At 58.1% G+C, this 21,205-nt stretch overlaps 6 protein-coding genes across 6 annotated transcripts; 3 read left to right on the top strand and 3 right to left on the bottom strand.

Moving 5' to 3' along the window:
• The first annotated feature begins 1,970 nt into the window (after positions 1 to 1,970).
• Positions 1,971 to 3,743, top strand: B0T15DRAFT_322591 (uncharacterized protein). The gene is made up of 4 exons (XM_062864066.1): positions 1,971 to 2,568; positions 2,653 to 2,938; positions 2,993 to 3,310; positions 3,434 to 3,743. The coding sequence occupies exons 1-4, from the start codon at positions 2,173 to 2,175 to the stop codon at positions 3,718 to 3,720; spliced, it is 1,287 nt and encodes a 428-aa protein (XP_062717534.1). The 5' UTR covers positions 1,971 to 2,172; the 3' UTR covers positions 3,721 to 3,743.
• Positions 3,744 to 3,980: 237 nt separating this feature from the next.
• B0T15DRAFT_544519 (uncharacterized protein) lies at positions 3,981 to 6,067 on the bottom strand. Its single transcript, XM_062870090.1, has 5 exons — positions 5,819 to 6,067; positions 5,364 to 5,630; positions 5,020 to 5,279; positions 4,645 to 4,944; positions 3,981 to 4,558 (listed from the first exon to the last, which is right to left on the bottom strand). The coding sequence occupies exons 2-5, from the start codon at positions 5,575 to 5,577 to the stop codon at positions 4,274 to 4,276; spliced, it is 1,059 nt and encodes a 352-aa protein (XP_062717533.1). The 5' UTR covers positions 5,578 to 5,630; positions 5,819 to 6,067; the 3' UTR covers positions 3,981 to 4,273.
• Positions 6,068 to 7,262: 1,195 nt separating this feature from the next.
• Positions 7,263 to 9,867, top strand: B0T15DRAFT_544516 (major facilitator superfamily domain-containing protein). Its single transcript, XM_062870089.1, has 6 exons — positions 7,263 to 7,844; positions 7,925 to 8,033; positions 8,096 to 8,643; positions 8,711 to 8,904; positions 8,969 to 9,080; positions 9,147 to 9,867. The coding sequence occupies exons 1-6, from the start codon at positions 7,608 to 7,610 to the stop codon at positions 9,462 to 9,464; spliced, it is 1,518 nt and encodes a 505-aa protein (XP_062717532.1). The 5' UTR covers positions 7,263 to 7,607; the 3' UTR covers positions 9,465 to 9,867.
• A 1,078-nt stretch (positions 9,868 to 10,945) lies between these two features.
• B0T15DRAFT_441870 (uncharacterized protein) lies at positions 10,946 to 12,007 on the bottom strand. Its single transcript, XM_062865927.1, has one exon. The coding sequence runs from the start codon at positions 11,822 to 11,824 to the stop codon at positions 11,030 to 11,032; it is 795 nt and encodes a 264-aa protein (XP_062717531.1). The 5' UTR covers positions 11,825 to 12,007; the 3' UTR covers positions 10,946 to 11,029.
• A 299-nt stretch (positions 12,008 to 12,306) lies between these two features.
• Positions 12,307 to 12,921, top strand: B0T15DRAFT_544513 (Scytalone dehydratase; the record flags this gene model as incomplete). The annotated part of the gene is made up of 1 exon (XM_062870088.1): positions 12,307 to 12,921. The coding sequence occupies exon 1, from the start codon at positions 12,532 to 12,534 to the stop codon at positions 12,916 to 12,918; it is 387 nt and encodes a 128-aa protein (XP_062717530.1). The 5' UTR covers positions 12,307 to 12,531.
• Positions 12,922 to 14,883: 1,962 nt separating this feature from the next.
• Positions 14,884 to 20,845, bottom strand: B0T15DRAFT_497463 (polyketide synthase; the record flags this gene model as incomplete). Its single annotated transcript, XM_062867268.1, has 4 exons — positions 14,884 to 16,290; positions 16,375 to 18,828; positions 18,914 to 20,044; positions 20,129 to 20,845. 4 exons carry the CDS (start codon positions 20,843 to 20,845, stop codon positions 14,884 to 14,886), a joined length of 5,709 nt encoding a protein of 1,902 aa, XP_062717529.1.
• Positions 20,846 to 21,205: the final 360 nt, after the last annotated feature.

Below are 21,205 nucleotides of genomic sequence, written 5' to 3'. Positions count from 1 at the left end.
CCGTACACCAACAACCGCCCTGACGATATCGTTTGGCTAAGCTGTCTTAAGAGGCTGGAACTGAAGAGAAAGATAACATAACGAAAGGAAAAGGAAGGAGGAAGGAACACAAAATGATGAACAAGACGAACAAGACAAGAGCCAGAGGAATTTTGTTGCATCTGCTATACACTAATACAACACTAGCTGACAACGATGTATGGTATGCGGCTCCCATTTCCGCCGCAAGAAGCGCGTGTCGTACAGTTGGAAGTCGCACAGACTTTCCGGAAGAACCGACAGGTTGGTTTCGAGCCCTGCTTTGCGAAGTACAGTATTGTATTGTACATAATGCAAACCGAATCCTCCAAACCCGTCTCCAGGCTGCTGGGTCCGAGGCACAACAGGAGGTTCGGATGTCGAGTCTAGACCGGACGAATTGCCGATAAGCGTACCTAGGTAGTATTTACACCTTGAGACGGGCCCGAAGCCACCCTTCTGCATAAGAACGTCATCCCAGGATCAGGCCACGGGAAGCATATTTGAGGGTTTGGGTGATACTTATATTGTAGCACCTACAGAGAGGTCGTGTTGCCGTATCAGAAATGTTCCCAGTTGTTGTTGCATATAACACAGCAAACTTCGACCCTCAGATTCGCAAATAACTCCCGGAATGGTTAGTCTGGTTGCTTTCCGCTGTTTGATAACTGGGGATTTTGCCCGCATCCACCGTTTAAGGCTTCCATGGGGATTCGGGCTCCACAACGACGGGAAGCCCCTGTCAGAGATAAGTTGCTTTCTGGTGATGAGATGAACTGATGGCCGTTTCAACATCAACATGACGCGGTGGCTTTTGCAAGGGATGTCTTTCTCGGGTTCATGATGGAAATCAGACGATCGCGTCACTTCAGCTGAACCACAGTCTCCAACAAGCGAGCCTATCATGTCAATCGATTGCTACACCCGTACGGATACGCATGCAGCTGTCTCCCTTGTTGGCAGAGTTGGGTTCTTGTTCAAAGCAAGGGAAAGGGATGTGGAAAAGTTGCCGCATCTCGACCTCAGCTGAGATTTCCTGAAACCCCTGCAAGCCGAGAGCAATGGCCGCGAAAGGTCATAAGTTAGATCGAGTCGGATTGGTCCGGAAGCCAACAGGAAGGAGATCCGGAGTCCTGGACGGCTTTTGTTAGTGGCTGCGCTAACCACCTATGCTCGGCCGGTAAAACTTGGCCTTAACAAGTGCCCGGCGACAAGACCCGTTCGCAAGCCCGCCAACCACGGCACAAGGGCTTGCTCGGCAAGACTTTCCACGAGATTTGATGAGCAGAGGGCTTCGACAGAAGACCATTCGATTCAGTGTAAGCGTGCGGAGGAAATCCTTCGAAAAGATAGTGCCGACTTGGTTCGGTGATCTAGTATAGTTATTCCCCAGTGCTCTTCACAAATCGGTTGGTTGTGTCCATTCGCTCGGGTTCTGATCAACGTTACCACCGTAGGCAGAAGTTGACAAAAGGCTTAACTCCGGCGGAAATCGATCGAAATCGCAAAGATTTGCTCTCCGAGCTCCACGATCGACGGCAGCGCTGGAAGGTGGGTTGGGTTGAACAGGCCCCGCGCGGAAGGTGTGATGGACTGACCGAATTGGGACGATTTGGGATCGAACCCCCGACCTGCCACTTTCCCTCTTTGCCTCTAGCCAAGCAGACCCTGACTGCCTGACCTGCCCGAGGCGTCGACCGACGTTATCAACTTCTGTGGTTAGACCCTCCGCGGACAGCATGCTATTCATGCAGCAGCGGCATCCGCGGTGGACAAATGCAGGATGCCAATCGATCGATGCTCGTAATCATCCCCCTTGGTCTGGGCGAAGAGGGCATGCGATTTTGCAATAGTGGTGCATTGCGAAATTTGCTCGGGCACCGGATGTGCGAGTGATTGGGCGGCGCATGGAGACACCGGCCCGCCGCGAGGGTTGCATCGAGCTTTTTGGAGGCTTTTTGGCGCCATCAAGCTCATCGATGGATCGGACCGCGGCCGGTCCCGGAGCGGCGTGTTTGCTCACCTCGGCAGCCCCCCACGCAGTAGCCCGGTGCGAGAGCGACATTGTTCATAAGAGCAAAAAGGGTTGGTTGCCCGGGCTTTAATGAGACGCCCTCCGATACGACCCGTGGCGCATACGATACGACGACCAACATGGGAGGTCCGGAAAAGAAACCAATCCTCATCATCGGGGCCGGCATCACCGGCCTAGTCCTAGCGCAGTACCTGCGCAAGAGGGGCGGCGATGTGCCCTTCCGCATCTTCGAGCGGGATGCCGACCTGGCTACCCGCGGGCTCGGCTGGGGGCTGACCCTGCACTGGTCGCTCCCGGCGCTGCGGTCGCTGCTGCCCGACGATTTGGTCCGGCGTCTGCCCGAGGCGTACGTCGACAGGGTTGCCGTCGAGGAGGGCCGGCCGTCGACCTTCCCGTTTTATGACCTCAGCACGGGGGAGCTCAAGGCCAAGACGCCCACCGCGACCGAATCGCAGCGGATTAGGGTCACCCGCGATCGGTTGAGGCAGCTGTTGGCCACCGATCTCGACATCCAGGCATGTGGCATCCTTCCGGTGGTGATGTAGGTTACTACCTAATAAACACTGGATTGCTGACATGGTCCAATTCACATACTCCAGTGGGGGAAGGCAGTGAACAATGTCGTGACTGCTCCAGACGGAACCGTCACAGTCAGCTTTGACGACGGCACTTCGTACGAAGGCAGTTTAGTGGTCGCCTGCGATGGCGGCAGCTCCCGCATCCGCGCCGCACTGTTTCCGGAGCACCCAAAGCACCGCATCCCGGTGAGGCTGATGGGCGTCAAGATGGATTGCTCTCCGGAGCAGATCGAGCCGCTGCGGGCACTTGACCCCTACTTTCTCCAGGGAGCAGGTTCCCAGAACGACACATTCGCATACTTCAGCGGTGGGCTCGCCACTCTTGGTCCCTCAGTAAGCAACGGGGGCTGATATAGCATAGTTCTCGACGCTCCGGGCAACAGCCCCGAAGGCAACGGAGGAAAATACACGTGCCAGATGGTGGTCTCATGGCCGATCCGCGATGGCTTCTTCAACCAGAGCACGCCCCTCGAATTCCCAGAGACAAACGAGGACAGGATCGCGCTGATCAAGAAGTTTGCCGGAACATGGGCTGAGCCGTTCCGATCGCTCGCACACAGCCTCCCGAGCGCCACAGAAGTCAAGTGCCTCGATCTGTATGACTGGCCGCCACTGAAGGGCCTGCGCACCACGGGCCACGTTGCTCTGGTCGGCGACGCCATGCACGCGATGGCCATGTGTAAGTTGGCTCTCAAAATCTCAAATCTCTCCCTCATTCTGTTCTGCGCGAATTCTGCCGGCAGGCGACATCTGAGTGGCGCAGGCTCATCAGGGAAACATGTGCTAACGCAACGAGGAATAGACCGCGGCGAGGGCGCCAACCATGCCATCGTCGACGTCCTCGACCTGGTGGAACTGGTCATTTCTCAGCTGCTCGCTGGCGACCCCACAGCGGTGGATCTACGGGCCGCTCTGGACCGCTACGAGAACAAGGTCGTGAGCAGAACCCGGCCGGCCGTCTTGGCGTCGCGGCAGGCCTGCGTCGACGCGCACGACTGGCGCAGGATCAACGAGAACAGCCCGCTGCTGAGCCGGCGGAGGATGGATTTGGTGTTTGACGAGAGTCAGATGAGCGAGGCTGCTTTGTAGGTTGCGAGTACCTAGTGCTGAGTTGCTGTGAAATATAGATCGTGTATCACCAAGTTGCTGGACGTTTGGGCGTCGTATTGTTGGATCGGGTGAAGTGGAGGAAAAGCCAGCCGGGGAGCACGGGAAGCGGGGTGATCTGAGACAAGGTTTTTTGGATAAGAGAGATGGGCTCGATGGGAAGGGCTCCATTTCGCGCAAACATCTCCCCACGCGGCTCGCTTCCATGCTTCATCTAAAATAAACGTCTCACCATCTGCTGGACGGAGTATCTCGTGAATTTCCAATCGGGTACGTAAGCATATCATACAATGTTTTTAACCGTTCTATGTACAGTTTAAATTTTAGTTTGATGTCCGTTCCCAAAGGAGAAAGGTATGAGAATCCCACGATCAAAAATCCCGCCCAATGAAACCTGTCCAGACTCATTTCCCTTTTTGCGCCGCGCGCCGTCATCCGCAGCCCATGGTCGTTTTAAAGATCTAAGAACTGAAGCTAGTGTTGAAACAAAATAGAGAGAAAAAAGGCTATCGCAGCCATCGTGCCTTGTAACGCCTCAGTCGACGCGGACGCTGTACGTGACCGACTTCATGATGGTATTATCCTGGTTGGCCGCCTGGAGGATGTTCTCCTCGCTGCCGGTGCTCTGCGCCTGGGCGGTGACGAAGTTGCCCTTGTTGTGCTCGCTGGACATGCTGCTGAGCTTGTAGGCGTCGCCCGACTTGCCGATCTTGCGGTGGCCGCTGCCGTAGTTGTTCCCGCTGCCCGAGTACTTGGTCGCGTAGTCCTTGGCCTTGCGGATGAAGATCGGGGCGAGGAAGGGCAGGGATGAGACGATGTTCTAGAAATGGTTCAAAGTGTTAAGTTAATAAATCAGGAGATGGCGGACACACACACCCCTCAAACAAACAGACGGGGGGGACTTACGCCAACGTTGAACTCGATGACACCCCACACGATAAGCATGGTCGAGTTCCCGTCCCCGTGCTGAATCCTGTCGATCTGGGTGTACCGGAAGATGGAGCAGATCGTCGTGAAGATGCCGAGAATGAAGATGACGATCAGGCCCAACTTCTTGTAGATGTTCACCTTGAGCCGCAACAACATGGGAATCGGAATGATGGTCACACCGACATCGGACACGATGGTGACCACGGCATATGCAGTGAAGGACGGCCCCGGCGCAAGACACGTGCCGGGTATTGTTGGCTCCCACGACTTGTTCACCTGCAGTGTGCACAAACGCGCGCTGTGTAAGTTGCCTGGAACGCGGTGTAGCAGTGGGGAAGGACGTCGGCTTACCGGGTTGCACGCAAAGATCAGACACAGAGAGCAGCCCAAGTGCCCGGCCACGACGAGAAAGATGGCAATCCACACCACCCTCCGGTAGATGACGTGGCTGGTCCCCTTGAAGAGTCGCAGGTAGCTGATCAGGAGGGCGACCTTGAAGAAGCTGATGCCCATCTGGTAGATTGGCCGCCCGGCGTAGTTGGTGCGCGTGTAGGGAATTAGGTTCTCCGGCGGGCGCAGGCTGAGCGGCAGTCCGAGGCCATATTTCGTTTCTGTAAGTCACGAGAAGGGGAGTGTTAGCATACGGGGTTGTGTTCTCTGGTGGTGGAAGGGGGGGAGACCGCTCTCGCACGTACGGACAATGCACAGGATCGAGTATATCAAGGCAAACACCATCGCAATCGCGGCCATCCAGTCGTCAGACGCCAAGCCGTGATTCTTGTGCCGAATCCATAGCCGCATGCTTACAACGGCTATCGACAGGGCCGAGAGGACGGTGCAGATGGTGATGATCATCCTCCATTGCGACTCGGCATCGACCTCTGGTGTTGCGTTGTCAACCCATACCATGATGAATTTTAAGTTTGAGTCCCCCGGTTAGGACCCTCGTCGTGTGTGTGAGGCTGTGAGCTGGGGAATAAGCGAACTGGCCCGGGGAAAGGAAAGTCTGGGGAAAGAACCGGGGAGGAAGAGGAAAAGGAAGAAACAAGAAGTGATCGGCAAGCACAGCTGCTCGGTGGAGGATGGCAGAGGAGCGAAGGGTTTGGCGGGAGATCAACGCTGTGCGTCATGGAGAGAGAGATCCATTTACGTTATGTGTGTTTAAAGTTGGGAGCTCGTGTCTCAACCCTTGGGCGCGCATTGTAGACCGGGTGTTTAAGATTCAAAAGCGCAGCATGCATGGGAGTCAACAAGGTGCCATCGCGTCATCCCTCCAGACAACACCCAGGGGATGGTGAGCGCTGCGTGTGATGAGACATGGACACGGCAAGGCAACCTGGTAACCTGTGAGAAGCCTGGAGTAACACCGAGCATGTGGGAAAGTCGACCTCGAAAATCCTTTTTTCAACATTGGATCGTTCCATCGCCTCCCGTGTCCCCCTCTCCACCCCCTTGCTTGCATTTCCTGCGTGCCGAGGCGAAGGAAGCCAATCGCAGATCGAGTCTCACTGGCAAACCTGCGGCTCGAGTTTCCAGCTTATTGGAAGTCGGCTTGCTTTCCAGGTTGGACAAGTGCCCGAGTCCACGCTGCAATAGGTAAAACAGATCATTACGGGTTCTGCCGTCGGTCCTGGCGCGGATACATCTTCTGCTGTTCATATCCGAGATCTTGTGGACCGTCGCCCGACGTCTGGAAGCGAACTTTCTTGGGGGATGCAATATCTGGGCTCTCCTGCGACGTCTCGGCGCAGCACCTGCATGGAAACGGGGAAGCCTTCCGACGAGGAAGTGAGCAGCAAACCTCTCGCTGCATTGCAACCCCTCCCTTGCCACCCCGGCTGAGGTGGGGGGCACCGCTAACCACTTCGGTGTGTGAGGCAAGGGAGCTCCTCCAAGGGTTTGCTCCCTTCGTTTCCAATGAGGATAAGGGAAGGTTAATCTGACTGTGGTCTCGCCTCGAGATTGAGAGAACAATATACCATATCAGTAAGCATTTGAAATGCGCTATGGTGTTCGTTAAATCGGATGGAGGAGGAAGCTTTTTGTCGTTGACAGCGCTTTGTCCAGCTGCGCCGAACAATGCTATTAGATCCCTTCTTTGTTCGTTGCGAGCTTTGTAAACACATTCGCGACTCGGTGAGTGGTCATCGAGATCCTAAAAGTGGCTGCCTGCCTTCGAACATAGAGAGCCATCTGCAGTGCTCCTTCATTTGCCATCGCTAACTGCAAGACGCAACGGTCGAGATTGCATGTCCTTAAACTACAAGCTGCGGTCATCCTGCAGCCTTAATAACCATAACATGTTGCCGGAAAATACAACAGCCATGCAGAGATAGTAGTAGCACTAAGCAATTCAACCGAGTTTGCTGATATCGAGACATGGGAAAAGTCTTGAGAAGTCTAAGCAGCTTTCCAATATGGCAAGCCTGAGTTCAGTGATCCGGTTGCACGGTAATTTTATGCGCCTGGACACCCTGGACCTGGATCTCTGTTTGGTTGCAGCGACTTCCAGATTCGTGCCATCTATCGAAGGGGTTGCATCGTGCGAACGCAACGTAAGGTGCTGGCCGGCGTCCCCTGGGCAAGCAAAGAACCAACAATGGACCTCGGCGCTGCAGGAGCAAGCACGTTCTTGCGCTTCCTTAACTTGCCTGCATCCTGCATCGGCCCCCAGTCCCATCACCTTTTTATGGTTGTAGTCGACCTCTCCTTCCTTTTCTAATTCTCCCGGTTCTCCCGTTGTCTATCACCGCTGCAACCTCGTGGCACCTGCGTTGTGTGCCGATCGCGTGGGATCCGTCCCGTCCTGTTTGCGCTACCGACGATCTCTCGCGCTGTGCCCTTCCCGTCTGGCGGTCTCTTCAAATTCGGTCCCGACTTTGTCCACTTAGTTGCTCCTTCCCTCACCCAGGTGAAGGTCACTGCGCAAGCCGCCCAACATGTCGGCCTCGGACAGCATCAGCGCAAAGGCGCCCGTCGAGGTCAGCGAGAAGCCGGGGAACGTTTCTGATGGCGGGCTGGACTCTGCCTGGAAGTATCTCGACAACCATCGTGATGTCGACACCAGCGACCTGGGCGTCGACATTGCGACCCTTCGGCGCAAGATCGACTGGCGCATCGTGCCCCTGATGTTTCTGGCCTACACGCTGCAGTTCCTCGACAAAGTCATTCTCAACGTGAGTTCATGACGACGCCTCTTGAGTTATACAACCCCATGACGCAACGTGGTTCGTTACTAACTCCCTACCTCCGCCAGTATGCCAATGTGATGGGCCTCCAGAAGGATCTGAATCTGCAGGGCAATGACTTCTCCAACATCGCGACCTTCCTGTTCGTGGGTCTGCTAGTCTTTGAGATTCCTAACAGTAAGAGGCATACCCACTCAGTTGTCATGAGCCGTCGTTAATGACTTTCTTGTGTGCTACAGCCTACTTCCTTCAGACTGTTCCCGCTGCCAAATGGCTTGGTCTGAACGTCATTCTCTGGGGCACGGCCACCGCCTGCGGTGCTGCGGCCCACAACTACCAGACGCTGCTTGTCTCTCGTGTCTTCCTCGGCATCTTCGAGGCCACCATTGCCCCGTCCCTGATGCTGATCAGCAGCCAGTGGTACACCAAGTCGGAGCAGGCGCCTCGCTTCTGCTTCTGGTATACTGGACTGGGCATCGGCCAGATTGTCGGCGGTCTCGTGTCGTACGGGTTCCAGCACATGGGCCCCGGTGCCAGCCTGGCCGGCTGGCGCACCATGTTCGTCGTCCTCGGCGCCATCACCGTGGCGGTGGGCGGTGCCATCGTGCTCTTCCTCCCGGACACGCCCATGAAGGCGAAGTGGTTGTCCGACAACGAGAAGGTGGCGCTGCTGAGACACGTGAGCGTCAATCAAACCGGTATTGAGAACCGCAAGTTCCGCGCTGCCGAGATCGTGGAGGCCCTGGTGGACCCCCAGATCTGGCTCTTGCTGCTGTCCGTTGTGCTGGTAAGTAGACAACTGGCAGTCCCGCCGTATTGTGCGGTCCCTTTCAGCTGGCTAACTCGCTCTCCAGCTGTCCGTGTCCAGCGGTGTCGTCACGACATACTCCTCCACGCTTATCCGCAACCTGAAGTATGACCCGAAGCAAGCCGCCCTGATGAATACCCCATCCGGCGCCATCAGCATCTTCTTCACTCTCTTTGTTGGCTTCGGTATCCGGCTGCAGTCGCACCGCTGGGCGTTCATCCTCGCCTGCATCATCCCTGCGTACGTACTTTAAACTCCCACCAATCGAGACTCAATGCGAGCGAAAACTGACGCTGGCTTAAAGGATCATTGGCGGTGCCCTGATGTCCTTCCTCCCTACCAGCAACAAGGCCGGTTGCTTGGCAGGCATCTACCTCGTCAACGCCGTCGTTGCTCCTCTCGCTATCTTCTACAACGTGAGCCCCCCTCACGCTCCCTCCTGATTCTCCTTGCGATGTTGATCAACTGACGTCTTGAACAAGTGGGTCATGGCCAATGTGAGCGGCGGGACCAAGCGCGCCTTCGCGGCCGCCATCATCAGCGGCTCCTTCTCACTCGGCAACATCATCGGCCCCCAGACATTCCAGGCCAAAGACGCGCCCGACTACCGCCCGGCCAAGATCGCCGTGATGGGCACCCAGGCTGGCTGCGCCCTGACCACGTTCCTGCTGTTCTTGTACTATGTGTGGCAGAACAAGAAGCGCACGTCGGAGCGCGAGAACGAGGACGTCTTCATGAACCCCGAGGCGTGGGCCAACTCGACGGACAGGGAGAACAAGAGCTTCCGCTACGCCTACTAGATGGGCTTGGTTGGGGATGGAGGGCTTCTTTTTGGATAACATGGGGGAGCCTTGTTTTTGGATATTGAACCAAAAAGTACCTATTGGAGTTGGTTTTCGAAGTGGCTTCCCAGTAGCCACGCACTCAACCGTACCTAACCTATTACACTGTATGTAATTTCGCATATAGAACTGTCCACGACGGTACTAGCATAAAGATTTCAGAATGGTGATTTGGACGCGAAGCGTTTCGAGTATGTTGCAGATACACGGCAAAACTGTCTCAATATCAGGGTTGTTAATTTGGACCTGGTTATTGCGTATAGCATCATGCCATATCTAAGACGAGCATGATCAACAAGGGATCGACCAATTATTAGTGATAAACGGCGCCATGAAATCCTCCTGGACTCGCCCGAGCTGGGGAGGAATTTGTCTTTTCTGCCCCTATGAGCTGCATCATGATTGTCGGCACCGTCCCCTTGGATCATACCACGACAACGACGTGCAACATGCATGACTCGCGCGCATTAAGGGTAACTTACCTACCTTATCATCCCAAAATGCCGACCGGGCTGCTCGGTGGCAAGCTGGTACATTATAAGATAACTTGACTGATATAGGCCCGCTCGCAACGCAACAGCACCGGCCGGTCGTAACGTTGCAAATCTCCAGTCCCCCGACGCTCGTTAATAAAATATCGGTCATCCTGCTACCTCCCTCCCGTACTGGACAATACCCCTAGACAATCAGTACTTTGTTCGGTAGTGATTCGGTACACTACCGTATGTGTAGGGTAGGCAACTCCCATGCATCCATGTTTCCCATCCGAACCATACGGGGCGGCAGGCAGGTGATTTGTCATTGCCGTGCCTTTGCATGGTCCCCGATCGGAACCGAACCGGCATAGAGGCCGATCTTGCGGCACAGGCAAGGAGGAGTGGCACGCTATATGGTGGGGCCGAATGTGACGATCCTTCGGCGGTTTTTTGATCCTTCGATCTGCTTTGGTGGTCCTCTTGCGTTGATTCGTCCTGCCATCAGGGGAAGAGCTGCTTGATTGACGTTTTCCTCTTTGCAAATCATCAGTCGGGCCGACGAAAAAGTTCCCATGATATTCCGTCGGTACTAATGTTCACGTTCTCGCAAGTATGACCTTGATTGAGGTCAGTCGAGGAGAGAACCCCAAGGATAGGAATGGAGAGGACGTGAAGATATAGCACCAACCGATATTTCGTGCGCTCGAGGATGGTTACGTTTTGATGATTTTGCCACCTGGGTTGGGTGCATGACGATGACTGAAGACGTCAAGTGTGCGGATCGGGAGGGAAAATGTAGGCACCTACCTAAGGAAGAGTGAAATACTGGTCGGGAACTTGGGAGATGCTCCGTCGTCTCTCCAACCATACTCGCTGCTAGGAACCTCCAAACCGGAATACAGCCATCAAGGTGTCATCAAACTATTACTACATACTAACCTGCAATATCTGGTGGCACACGGTGCGAATAATAAATATATTGTCAAAACTCTAATAGTCTACTACTATCAGAATCCCAAACTAGCACGATCGTACTTCCATGATCCATCACGCCGCACCGCCGTCCAGCGTGATGACCTTGCCATTGACCCAGCCGGCCTCGTCGCTGGCCAGGAAGCCCACGACACGCGCCACGTCCTCGGGATAGCCGTTGCGGTTGAGGGGCGAGACGCGGGCGGCCATCTGCTGGCGCTGCTCGGCCGAGTAGTTCTCGCCGCCGGGGATGTAGTGGTGCGAGGTGGCGTGGAACATGTCGGTCACGGTGCCGCCGGGCGCGACCGCGTTGACCGTGATCTTGCGGTCGCCGCAGTCCTTGCTGAGCGTGCGCACGAAGACGTCGATGGCGCCCTTGGAGGCCGAGTACAGGCTGTGGCGCGGCACGCTGAACGTCTGGGCCGTGTTGGACGACATCAGGATGATGCGCCCGCCCTCGCGGAGGCAGCGGTAGGCCTCGCGCGCGACGAAGAACTGCCCGCGCGTGTTGAGCCCGAACACGCGGTCGAACTCGGCCTCGGTCACCTCGCTGAGGTGGCCGAAGCTGACGACGCCCGAGTTGCTGACGGCGATGTCGAGCCGCCCGAAGTGCGCCACGGCCGAGTCGAAGAGCTTGGCCGTCTGCGCCACGTGCCGCACGTCGGCCTGGATGGCTACCGCGTCCGAGCCCAGCCGCTTGATTTCGTCGACCACCTTGGCCGCGTGCTCGGCCGAGTTGGCATAGTTGACCACCACCTTGGCGCCGAGACGGCCGAGGTGCACCGCGATGGCGGCGCCGATGCCGCGCCCGGAGCCGGTGACGAGGGCGACCTTGCCGTCGAGGCGGCCGGGGGCGTATGGGGTCGTCATTCTTTTTAAAAGGGGACACAGCACGTTTTGTGGAATAAGTAATTGGTGGTTGAGGTAGGTACCAGTAGTATTCAGCAGACTTTCTTCCCCTTTGTTGACAATGAACAATTCGCGTAGTATTCCGGCCAACCTTTCGAAGGTTATGAGGCGCTCTGACTTCCGAGCTAAGTTTGCCCCGGGGACCGACTGCTCGGAAGAAGATAATCGGCATTGTCTTGCATGCTTCGTGACGGGCTTCAACGTGCGTCGGGCGCGTAAGGAGGTCTCGGGACATTCGGGGGTCCTGCGTGCTCGGATTCCCGAGGTCCGGTTCTGGCCAGCGGTGTGAGTGGCCGTATTCCGGGCGAGTACAGTTAAGGAGACTTAGACTTCCGGAGACGGTCAAGTCAGTCTACTTCGTAGTGCTTTGCTCGAGATTCACCGGTCACAGAACAGCGTCATGGCCCAATCCACCGCCAAGCCGCCCCCTTACGAAGGTCAGTCTCAGTGACAACAGCAACCCATTGAAAGAATGGCGGGGCTAATTCGGCAACACAATTCCCACCTCAGATATCCTAGGCTGCCAAACCGCCTTCTTCGAACTGGCCGAGAGCTTCGACACCAAAGACTGGGACCGTCTGGCCCAATGCCTCGCACCCACACTCTACGTACGCAATTCCTCCTCCATCCCTCATTACACGTCTCACCCCTCAGCCCCCACCATCCAGATGCCGCCCCTAACAACCATACAGATCGACTACCGCGGAGTAATCGGCAAACTATGGGAAGCCATTCCCGCGGCGGAGTTCATCACGCTCGCCGCGAGCGCAAAATTCCTGGGGGACCGGCGCCTCCAGACGCAGCACTTCATCGGCGGGGCCGCCAAGTGGGTGCGGACGGGCGACGATGCCATTACGGGCTACCACCAGATGCGCGTGGCGCACCAGAGGTACAAAGATGATGAGCGGAAGGAGGTGCTGTGCAAGGGTCACTGCCATGGCAAAGCTACGGTGAGGTATCGGAAGGTGGAGGAGGGCGGGGTGTGGAAGCTGGCGGGCATGGAGCCCGATATTCGGTGGACGGAGGGGGAGTTTGATAAGGTGTTTCCGCACTAGGGCTGTGGGAGAGGGGGTTATGAGACTAATGATGACTTGGAAATCACTGTCTGGTTGTGAAAGGCGGATTTGGTGAGGAAAAGAGGGGGAACTAGTAGTACCCCTGGGTGGCAGAGCTCTTGTGCACGACTGTGTTTGCTGTTTCTTGATGAGTTTCGTATCGATGATCCAACATTGTCTGCCCTGTCTCATGGTTTGGGTTCTATCCCGGTACACTCGCATTCATCCTTCCGGCGACATCTCGCCATCCGTACCTTAACGTACTCAGACAAAGTGCCGCTTCTCCCAACGGAATTAGCTTCGTCGAATTTTAGCTGCGCGAACTAAGAGGATCTAACCAATATTCCCTCGATCACAAAAGAGATCCCTCGCACACCCTCACTTCAACAAGCCTTCAATAAATCTGTACGTCACCGACAACGGACCGTTCCGGCCCCACCAGCATCTTGTGTTCCGTGAGACAAAAAGACCCTTGCATAAGGTAACTACCCGACGCAGGCTGAACGGGAGCCGGGCCCACTATCAGGTCTCGGTTCAGCTGCGCACTACACACATCCCCGAAGCGATTCTGCAGCTGATACGCAATGCTGCATCTGCGGAGTTCGGTTCGGGGTCAGCAGCCGTCTCGGCCATCTATGATATGATATGAACCAAGGACGGAATCCGACCACAGCAATCCATCGGTGATAACAAGCGAGATCTGACCCCGGAGCGCGGCGGTGTGTGTTGCGAACAAAGCCGTGTTTGTTTCATTATTGGGATGGAAGCGAAATCTCGGCACAGTGGGAGTGGGTTCAAGTTGTTCATCCGAATCATCCGAGACAACTCTCACCGCCGACTGCTGAGGCTGCTGGATGTCTCAACTGGGTGAGTTGGTACAGACCATCAGGATGTTGACATTGGATGTCCAAACTAGGGGGCGAAGGGGCGCGAAGCAGAAGGAGAAGAGCAGAGGAATGTACGGCATGCCCTTTCCTCCAGATATATCGGTTAGATGATTCTCGAGTCTAGGTCAATCACCAAACTCCCCTCAGCGCACCGGGCCAGGAAGAAAAAGGATTGTCAAAGCTTAAAGGCACTACGTAGCTATAGTTCTGTGACTGTTTCTCCTCTCGAACAGTCCCCCTTTTCGTACCCTACTGCCTACAGATCGGAGAACCGCCTTGACAAGGGGCGTATCCTGTCCGAACTGGCGGGAACGGCCTGCTCTCTGGGAAGCCGAGACACATAGGAGCACAGCCACCTGCTTGGGAAAATCCTACTAATACTAATAATCCCGAGCTGACCGTGTAACCTGTTTACACCAGATGTCCGACATCGTGTCTGCGGCATCGGACATCATGTCGATGCGGTATGCTGGTTAGGGGGGCATGGAAAGGTTGAGTTGTCGGGGATCGATCGTGATGGATGATGAACTTGAGACGCAGAGGTATTACTAGACGCCCAGCTAAGCCACACTGCTGAAGTGCCTTGGTATGGGGGAGGGCTTGCAAAGCTGCGGTGAACGCAGAGGGTTACAAAGGCTTTGGTGGTGTCTGATACCAATGCACTTAACATCTCTTGGGTGAGCTCAGTACAGTAGTAAATGTGATTTATGTGGAAAACCGAAGACTCGCGCAAAGCTGGAGCAAGTGGTTGTAGCCAACTAGTTACGGTATCCACTGTTATTCTGATACTATTAGCGTAGAGATATGCCTGGCGAAGAGTAGTATGCTGGTGAAGAAGAGGGTGAAGAACTGAAAAATCAAGATAAAGACAGAGACTTGTAATAAATGACAGTTCTAAGAAAGAAAAAAATATGAAAAGAAAGGAAAGCATTTCCAGATTATACACACAAATATATCCACCATACACAAATGTAAACACTAACTATAACATAACCTCTACTACAACTAATGAATCCCATCCCCAAGCTCACCACAATAACACACTAATACTAGCACCACCACTACTGTAGATGACCTTCTAACTGTAATACTCCACCAACCACGCCCGCAAGTCGCCGACGGTGGGGTATTCCAGGAACAGGCTCCCGCCGACGGTGATGTTGAACTGGTCGCGCAGCTTCTCGGCGATGACCAGGCTCATCAGGCTGTCGACGCCGATGCTGGCGAAGGAGGCGTCGTCGTGCAGCTCGGCCGGGTCGATGGCGGCCTCGGCGGCGATCAGGGCGAGGGCCTTTGCTGCCGTGCTGTCTGTGCTGCTGCTGGTAGGAGGAGTACTAGTATTGGGAGTGGTAGTGGTGGTGATGTTTTTGGGGGGCTCGCTGGCGGTTGGTTGTGCTGCAGGGGCAGGAGCAGGAGCTGGAATGGGGGTTGGCGGCGGTGCTGGTGCCGTTGTGGTAGTAGTTGACACTTTCGGTTCGGGAGCCGGAGCTGCCGCCTTCGAAATAGCAGTGCTAGTAGTAGCACCACCCTCCCTCGGAGCCCCCGCCGTCGCAGTCGTGGTCCCAGCGGCGGGGAGCACATTCTTGACCTCAACAGCCGAGAAGAAGCGGTTCAGCAGCATGCGCGGATAGCGGCGGAACTTGATGGCCTGCATGACGGCCACAATCTCGCCCTCGTCGTCGCCCTCGGCCGCCAGCACGTAGACATCCCCCAGATACACGCTCGGATCCTCCTGGGTCGGCACCATCTTGACATACGACCTGTACTTCCCGCCAGGCACCAGCGGTCTCGCGATGCGGAGCATGCCCCAGCCGGGGGTCACACAGAAGTTATTCTTGACATCGACCGCATCGACAGAGCAGTTCATGGCAAAACCGGCCAGGTGGAACACCGAGTCCATGAAATAGGGCGGCACGGTGAAACCCCCTCCCCCTCCAACCCCTCCCCCGACTCCGGTACTCTCGGTCTGGACCAGGGTGATATCGGCGCAGGCCTCCAGCCCGTGCAGCACCACGCTCTGCATCCCTCTGTACTTGGCCGCGTAGTCGACCAGGTTGTTCGCGAACAGCTGGTAGGCCATGCCGTGCGAGAAGCGGGTGGCGCGGCCGTCGGCCACCAGCTGGGCGAGGGCGTCGATGCGCGAGCGGATCAGGTGGGCGAGCGGCGCCCAGCCGGCCAGGGACGCCGCGGCGCTGCCGTAGTGGACCTGCGCCGTGACGATGGGCTCCGGGTCGATGAGCGTGACGCCGTCGGCCGCGAGGTTGTGCCATTCCAGATGGGCCGTGCCGGTGCTGTTGATGTCGTCCGTGGAGATGGTGATCTGGATGAGCTGTGGGAGGGCGGTGTTCTTCTGCGCGACCAGGCCCTCGCGCACGACCAGGTTGGAGATGCCCAGGTCGGCGGCGCTGTGGGTTCTGCTGCTGCCCGGCTTGAGCTTGTCGAGCAGGTACTTGCCGAGGGTGAAGGCGATGTCGGCGTGGATGGACTGACAGCAAGGAAGAGTGGTTAGTAAATAGTACAAATAGTAGTAGTGTTTGTTTACTTATTTCAGGGGGTTGGTACTACTTACCGACGTCGCGACGCCCGCGTTGTTCATCTTGTGGCCCCACACGGCAGCAAAGAAGTCCGGCTGCATCAGGTCCGACTGCACAACAACCCGACCGGCCGCACCGGCAAAGGACTCCTCGACGACGCGGTGCACTAGCGACGTCCTCAGACTCGACACCGCCACCGGCAAATTGCCACTGCCAACCCCCGCCGCCGCAGCTTTGGCCTTGTCCTCGGCGTCGTAAAAGGTATTCCCCTTTTTGAGCACCCAATCGCCATTATACTGCAGCCAGTAATTCTTGTCGTTCCACGCATACGTCGGCAAATCCAGCAGCCGCAGCCCGCAGGCACGCTCAAACGGGCGGTGGAAGGCGTCCCAGCTGACGTTCACGCCGGCGGTATGCACACTGGCCAGGCTCTGCGCCAGCGTCTTCCAGTCGTCCTCGCCCCTCCGCAGCGAGGGCACCGCGGTAGCCAGCCCGGGGAGGATGGACCGCGCAAAGCCCATGCACACCGGGTGCGGGCCCATCTCGATCCAGACCATGCTCCCGTCGACGGTGCCAATCTTTTTCGCGGCTTCAACCGCGCCCAGGAAATCCACCGTCTCCCGCGTCGCCCGCCGGATGTAGCTGGCATTGACCGTGTTCTCGTCAAACACGACCCGCCCGAGCAGCGGCGAGATGATCGGCATGCGCAGCGGCTGGAACAGCACCCCCCGCCTGGCAACCTCCTCCAGCTCGTCCAGAATCGGATCGGTCTGCGCCGAGTGGAAGGCGAACGCCACGTCCAGCACCACACACTTCACCCCCTGGGCCTCCAACGCCCCCGCCACGCGCTCCATCGCCTCCCGCGTCCCCGAGAGCACGGTATCCCTTGGCCCGTTGATGCACGCCACCTCATACTCAAACTCCCCCTCGCCCCCTTCCTTAGCACTACCCCCCTGCGACAACAACTGTGTAATCCGCTCCAAAGACTCCCTAACAGCCACCATCCGATGACTGCCGACCTCACACTCCGCCTCCAACATCTGTGCCCTCCTCCCCACAAGATACACCACATCCGCCGCACTCAACACGCCCGCCACCTGCAAGGCCGCATACTCCCCCAGCGAATGCCCCACCACCACGTCCGGCCTCACGCCCAGCTCATGCTCCCAGTACCCCGCCAGCGCCATCTCGAGACACACCAGCGCCAGCTGGGTCGTCGTGGGCGGGTGTGTGTGATTTTGCGGGTGGGAGCCGTCCAGGGCGGGGAGGATGGAGCCGAAACCCTGGGCGCGGCAGAGCGAGTCTAAGTGGGCGAGGCGCGCGCGGAAGGCGGGGTTGGTGTGGTAGAGGGAGAGGGACATGGATTTGTGGGAGGCTCCCTGGCCCGTGAAGGCGAAGACTACGCCTGGGGGCCCCGAGGGGGGGATGGGTTTGTGCGAGTCTAACGACTGGAGGGCGGTGGAGAGTTGGGAGGTCAGGGAGGGCAGGGAGGAGGTGGCGATGGCGAGGCGGTGGTTGTGGTGGATTCGGCGCGCCGTGGTGGTGTAGCCCAGGGAGGGGAGGGAGATGGTGGTATCCTTGTTGTCTGGGTGGGCGGAGAGGTAGGAGAGCAGGTTGGTGAGGTTGGCTTTGAGGGAGGCTTTGCTCTTTGCGGAGACGGCGACCACGTGCGTGCTGCGGGGGTCGGCGGTGGTGGAGGAAGGAGGGGAGGGGGGTTCCGAGAGGATGATGCTTGAGTTGCCGCCGGCCGCGCTGAAGTTGTTGACGACCGCGATGCGCGGCTTGCCGCCGCTAGACACAGAAGAAGGCCAGGGGGTGGCTTCGTAGGGGATGTGCAGGTTCCGCTTGTCGAGGTCCTTGGGGAAGCCCGGGTTGATGGCCGTCTTGATGCCCACATGCCGCGGGATGGTGTCCTTCGCAAACATGAGCAGGACCTTGAGCAGCGCGGTGGTGCCCGCGACGGCCTCGCCGTGGCCGACGTTGGCCTTGACGGCGCCAATGTACAGCGGCTGCTTGGGACCCCTCCGCTTGGTCTTTGTCAGCGGCGCAAACACATCGGTGACGGACTGGATCTCCTGCGCGTCGCCGGCCTGCGTGCCCGTGCCGTGCATCTCGACGTAGCTCACGTCGAGCGGGTCGACGCCGGCCTGGTCCAGCAGCTGCCGCGTCAGGTCGGCCTGGTGGCCGGCGTGCGGGTGCGTGATGGAGATGGCCTCGGCCGAGTGGTTGGTGCCCGAGGCCAGGATGACGCCCAGGATGTTGTCGTTGTCGGCCTCGGCGTCCTCGAGCCGCTTGAGCACCACCGACGCCACGCCGTCCGCCCGGCAGTACCCGTCGGCGTCGCAGTCCCACGTCTTGCACGCGTTGGGCGTCTTGGTCAGGAAGTGCCCGGCGCCCAGCCCCGCGAAGCCGTCGCAGTTAGTGAGGATGTTCATGCCCCCGGCCACGGCCGTGTCGGTGTCGCCATTCCAGAGCGACTTGCAGGCGATCTGTGGGAAATAAGATTGGTTAGTGTCAAAGTCTTATTCGGGAATGGGGAGCCCGGGAGCCTTGTTGGGTAAGAATTCCGCTCACATCGATCGCCGCCAGCCCCGACGAGCACGCCGTATCAATACTAAAACTCGGCCCGGCGAACTTAAAGAAGTAGTTGATCCTCCCCGGCCCAAACGCACGGCAGCCGCCCGTGATGTAATACGTGCCCACCTCCTGACCCGCATTGACCTCGCGGTAATCATCACACGTCTGGCCGTAGAAGGTCCCGACCCGGTGCAGGCTCGTGGCCGGCGTGCGGTTGGGCACGTAGCCGGCCCGCTCGAGCGCCTCGTAGGCCGTGACCAGCGCCAGGCGCTGCATGGGGTCGGTCTGCAGGGCCTCGCGGGGCGACATGTTGAAGAAGGGCGCGTCGAACAGGCCCGGCTCGTCGACGAAGCAGCCGTACTGCGTCGCCGTCGTGTTCATCCGCTTGCCCGTCGGGTCGAAGTGGGTCGCCACGTCGAACCGGTCGGCCGGGATGGTGCGGTGCACGTCCAGCCCGCGGTCCAGGATGTCCCAGAACTTGTCCGTGGTCGTGGCGCCCCCCGGCAGTCGGCACGCCATGCCCACGATGGCGATCTTGGACTGCTTGCTGCCGCGGGGCCCGGACGGGATCGACTCGGGCTTGGAGATCCACGGCAGCAGGTCCCTTGTCTTTGCGATGGGTTGCTGCTGCTGCTGCCGAGGGAGAGCGGCAGCATCCGCGTTCAGGGCGTCGACGAGATCGCGCACCGGCAGCGAGGTGCGGAACGTGAACACGGCGACGTCCGAGGCCGACGAGATGCCCCTGGCGTGGCGCGCCACCCCTTCCACGACCTTGTCCCAGTGGATGGTCTGGGTGAGGATGTCGCGCACGAGGTCGCGGAAGAGCGCGACGGCGGACCGGCGCGGGAAGGGCGTGCCGCTGCTGGTCGGGAAGACGGGCACGTGCGGCTTGAGCCGGCCGTCGAGCGCCGCCAGCGAGGCCGTCTGCACGATCTGGTCGACGTGCGCCTCGCCGTAGACGTGCCGCGCGTGGCAGAGCCCGCCGTACACGGGCAGCGCCACCGACGTGCGGTCGCGGAAGCAGCCCGACGCGCTGAAGAGGTGCTTGAGCCGGGCAGGTGGGCCGCTGACCGTGACGGAGCTGCGGCTAATGGCGCTGATGAAGACTTTGTTGGGCTCGGAAATGCCCTGGGAGAGGTTTAGTCAGCTTGGGGAAAAAGCAAAAAGAAAAGAGAAAAAGAAAAAATAACAGAAATAGAAGAGTAAACTCACCTCAGCTGCGTGCATAGCATCCAGCTCCTTCTTAATCTCCGCCGCCGTGGCATCCGGCACCACATACGCCCAGCTATCGCCAGGGCCGCCATCCACCGCCCGAGGTTGCAGATTCTGCGACACCTCGGCGACCAAGACGCCCAGCCGGAAGGCAATACGGATAACCTCGGCACCGGCGGCCGGCATGTCGGCCAGCGTCGAAGCCAGGGACACGGCCGCGGTGGAGAGCAGGCCGGTTCCCAGCCCCGTGAGGCAGGCCTCGGGACTGCCAAAGTCGAACCCCTCATCGCCCGAGTGCGAGTCCGAGTCCGAGCCGTCGAGGTCCTCGTGGTAGCCGATGAAGGTGGCGATCTGCACGGCGCAGAGCAGCATGCCGTCGACCGAGCCGCCCAGGGGCCCCGTGCGCAGCTCCGTGTGCTCGGCCAGGCTGAAGACCGTCTCGAAGGCCGGGACTAGCGCTTTGAGGGGCGGAGGCAGCAGGGCCACCTCTTGACGCACGGCCGCGGTGGCCTCGTCGATAAACGCGGCCAGCAGCCGGTGCCGTCTGTCCTTGCTGTGGTTCCACAGCCGGCGGAAGACGTCCTTCAGGTCGTCGTGCGGGAACTCGTTGCCGAAATAGCCGAACTTCCTGCTGCCGGGCTCCACGAAGGACTCGGCCGACGATGGGGTCGCCGACAGGTGGTCCACCGTGCTGGGAGTCGTCCCGGTCCAGTCCATGTTGGCAGTCATATCGTGTGGACTGAGGTCGAATTACTAGTACTAGTGATAAGGTCCGGTGCAGTAGTAGGGCAGCGGTTCGAGAAAAGCGGGGGAGCTGCTCTGACTGACTGTGCACGCTTCTCGCGCTTCTCTGGGGGGCAAGTGTGTGGCCACGACTGTGAGAAGGGCTCGGGAAGGTTGGGGATAGACATGCAGTGGTTCGTTTTATCAGGAATCAGCATTGTCCCCCCTTTTGCCTTTTGGTCCTTTGGGCTTTTGCCTCGCGCGTCGTGTCTCGAGACTCAGCAGGATCTGCAATCCAGCAAGCCGCTGCGATCGGATCTTTCCCTTATCGCTGCATCACCGACGCTGCTGCCT

This window comes from Chaetomium strumarium (genome assembly GCF_033439665.1).
Source record: "Chaetomium strumarium strain CBS 333.67 chromosome Unknown B0T15scaffold_8, whole genome shotgun sequence".
In the NCBI taxonomy this organism is placed as follows: domain Eukaryota; kingdom Fungi; phylum Ascomycota; class Sordariomycetes; order Sordariales; family Chaetomiaceae; genus Chaetomium; species Chaetomium strumarium.
The sequence above is the reverse complement of the archived record's forward strand: the minus strand, read 5'-3'. Positions and strand labels throughout refer to the sequence as shown.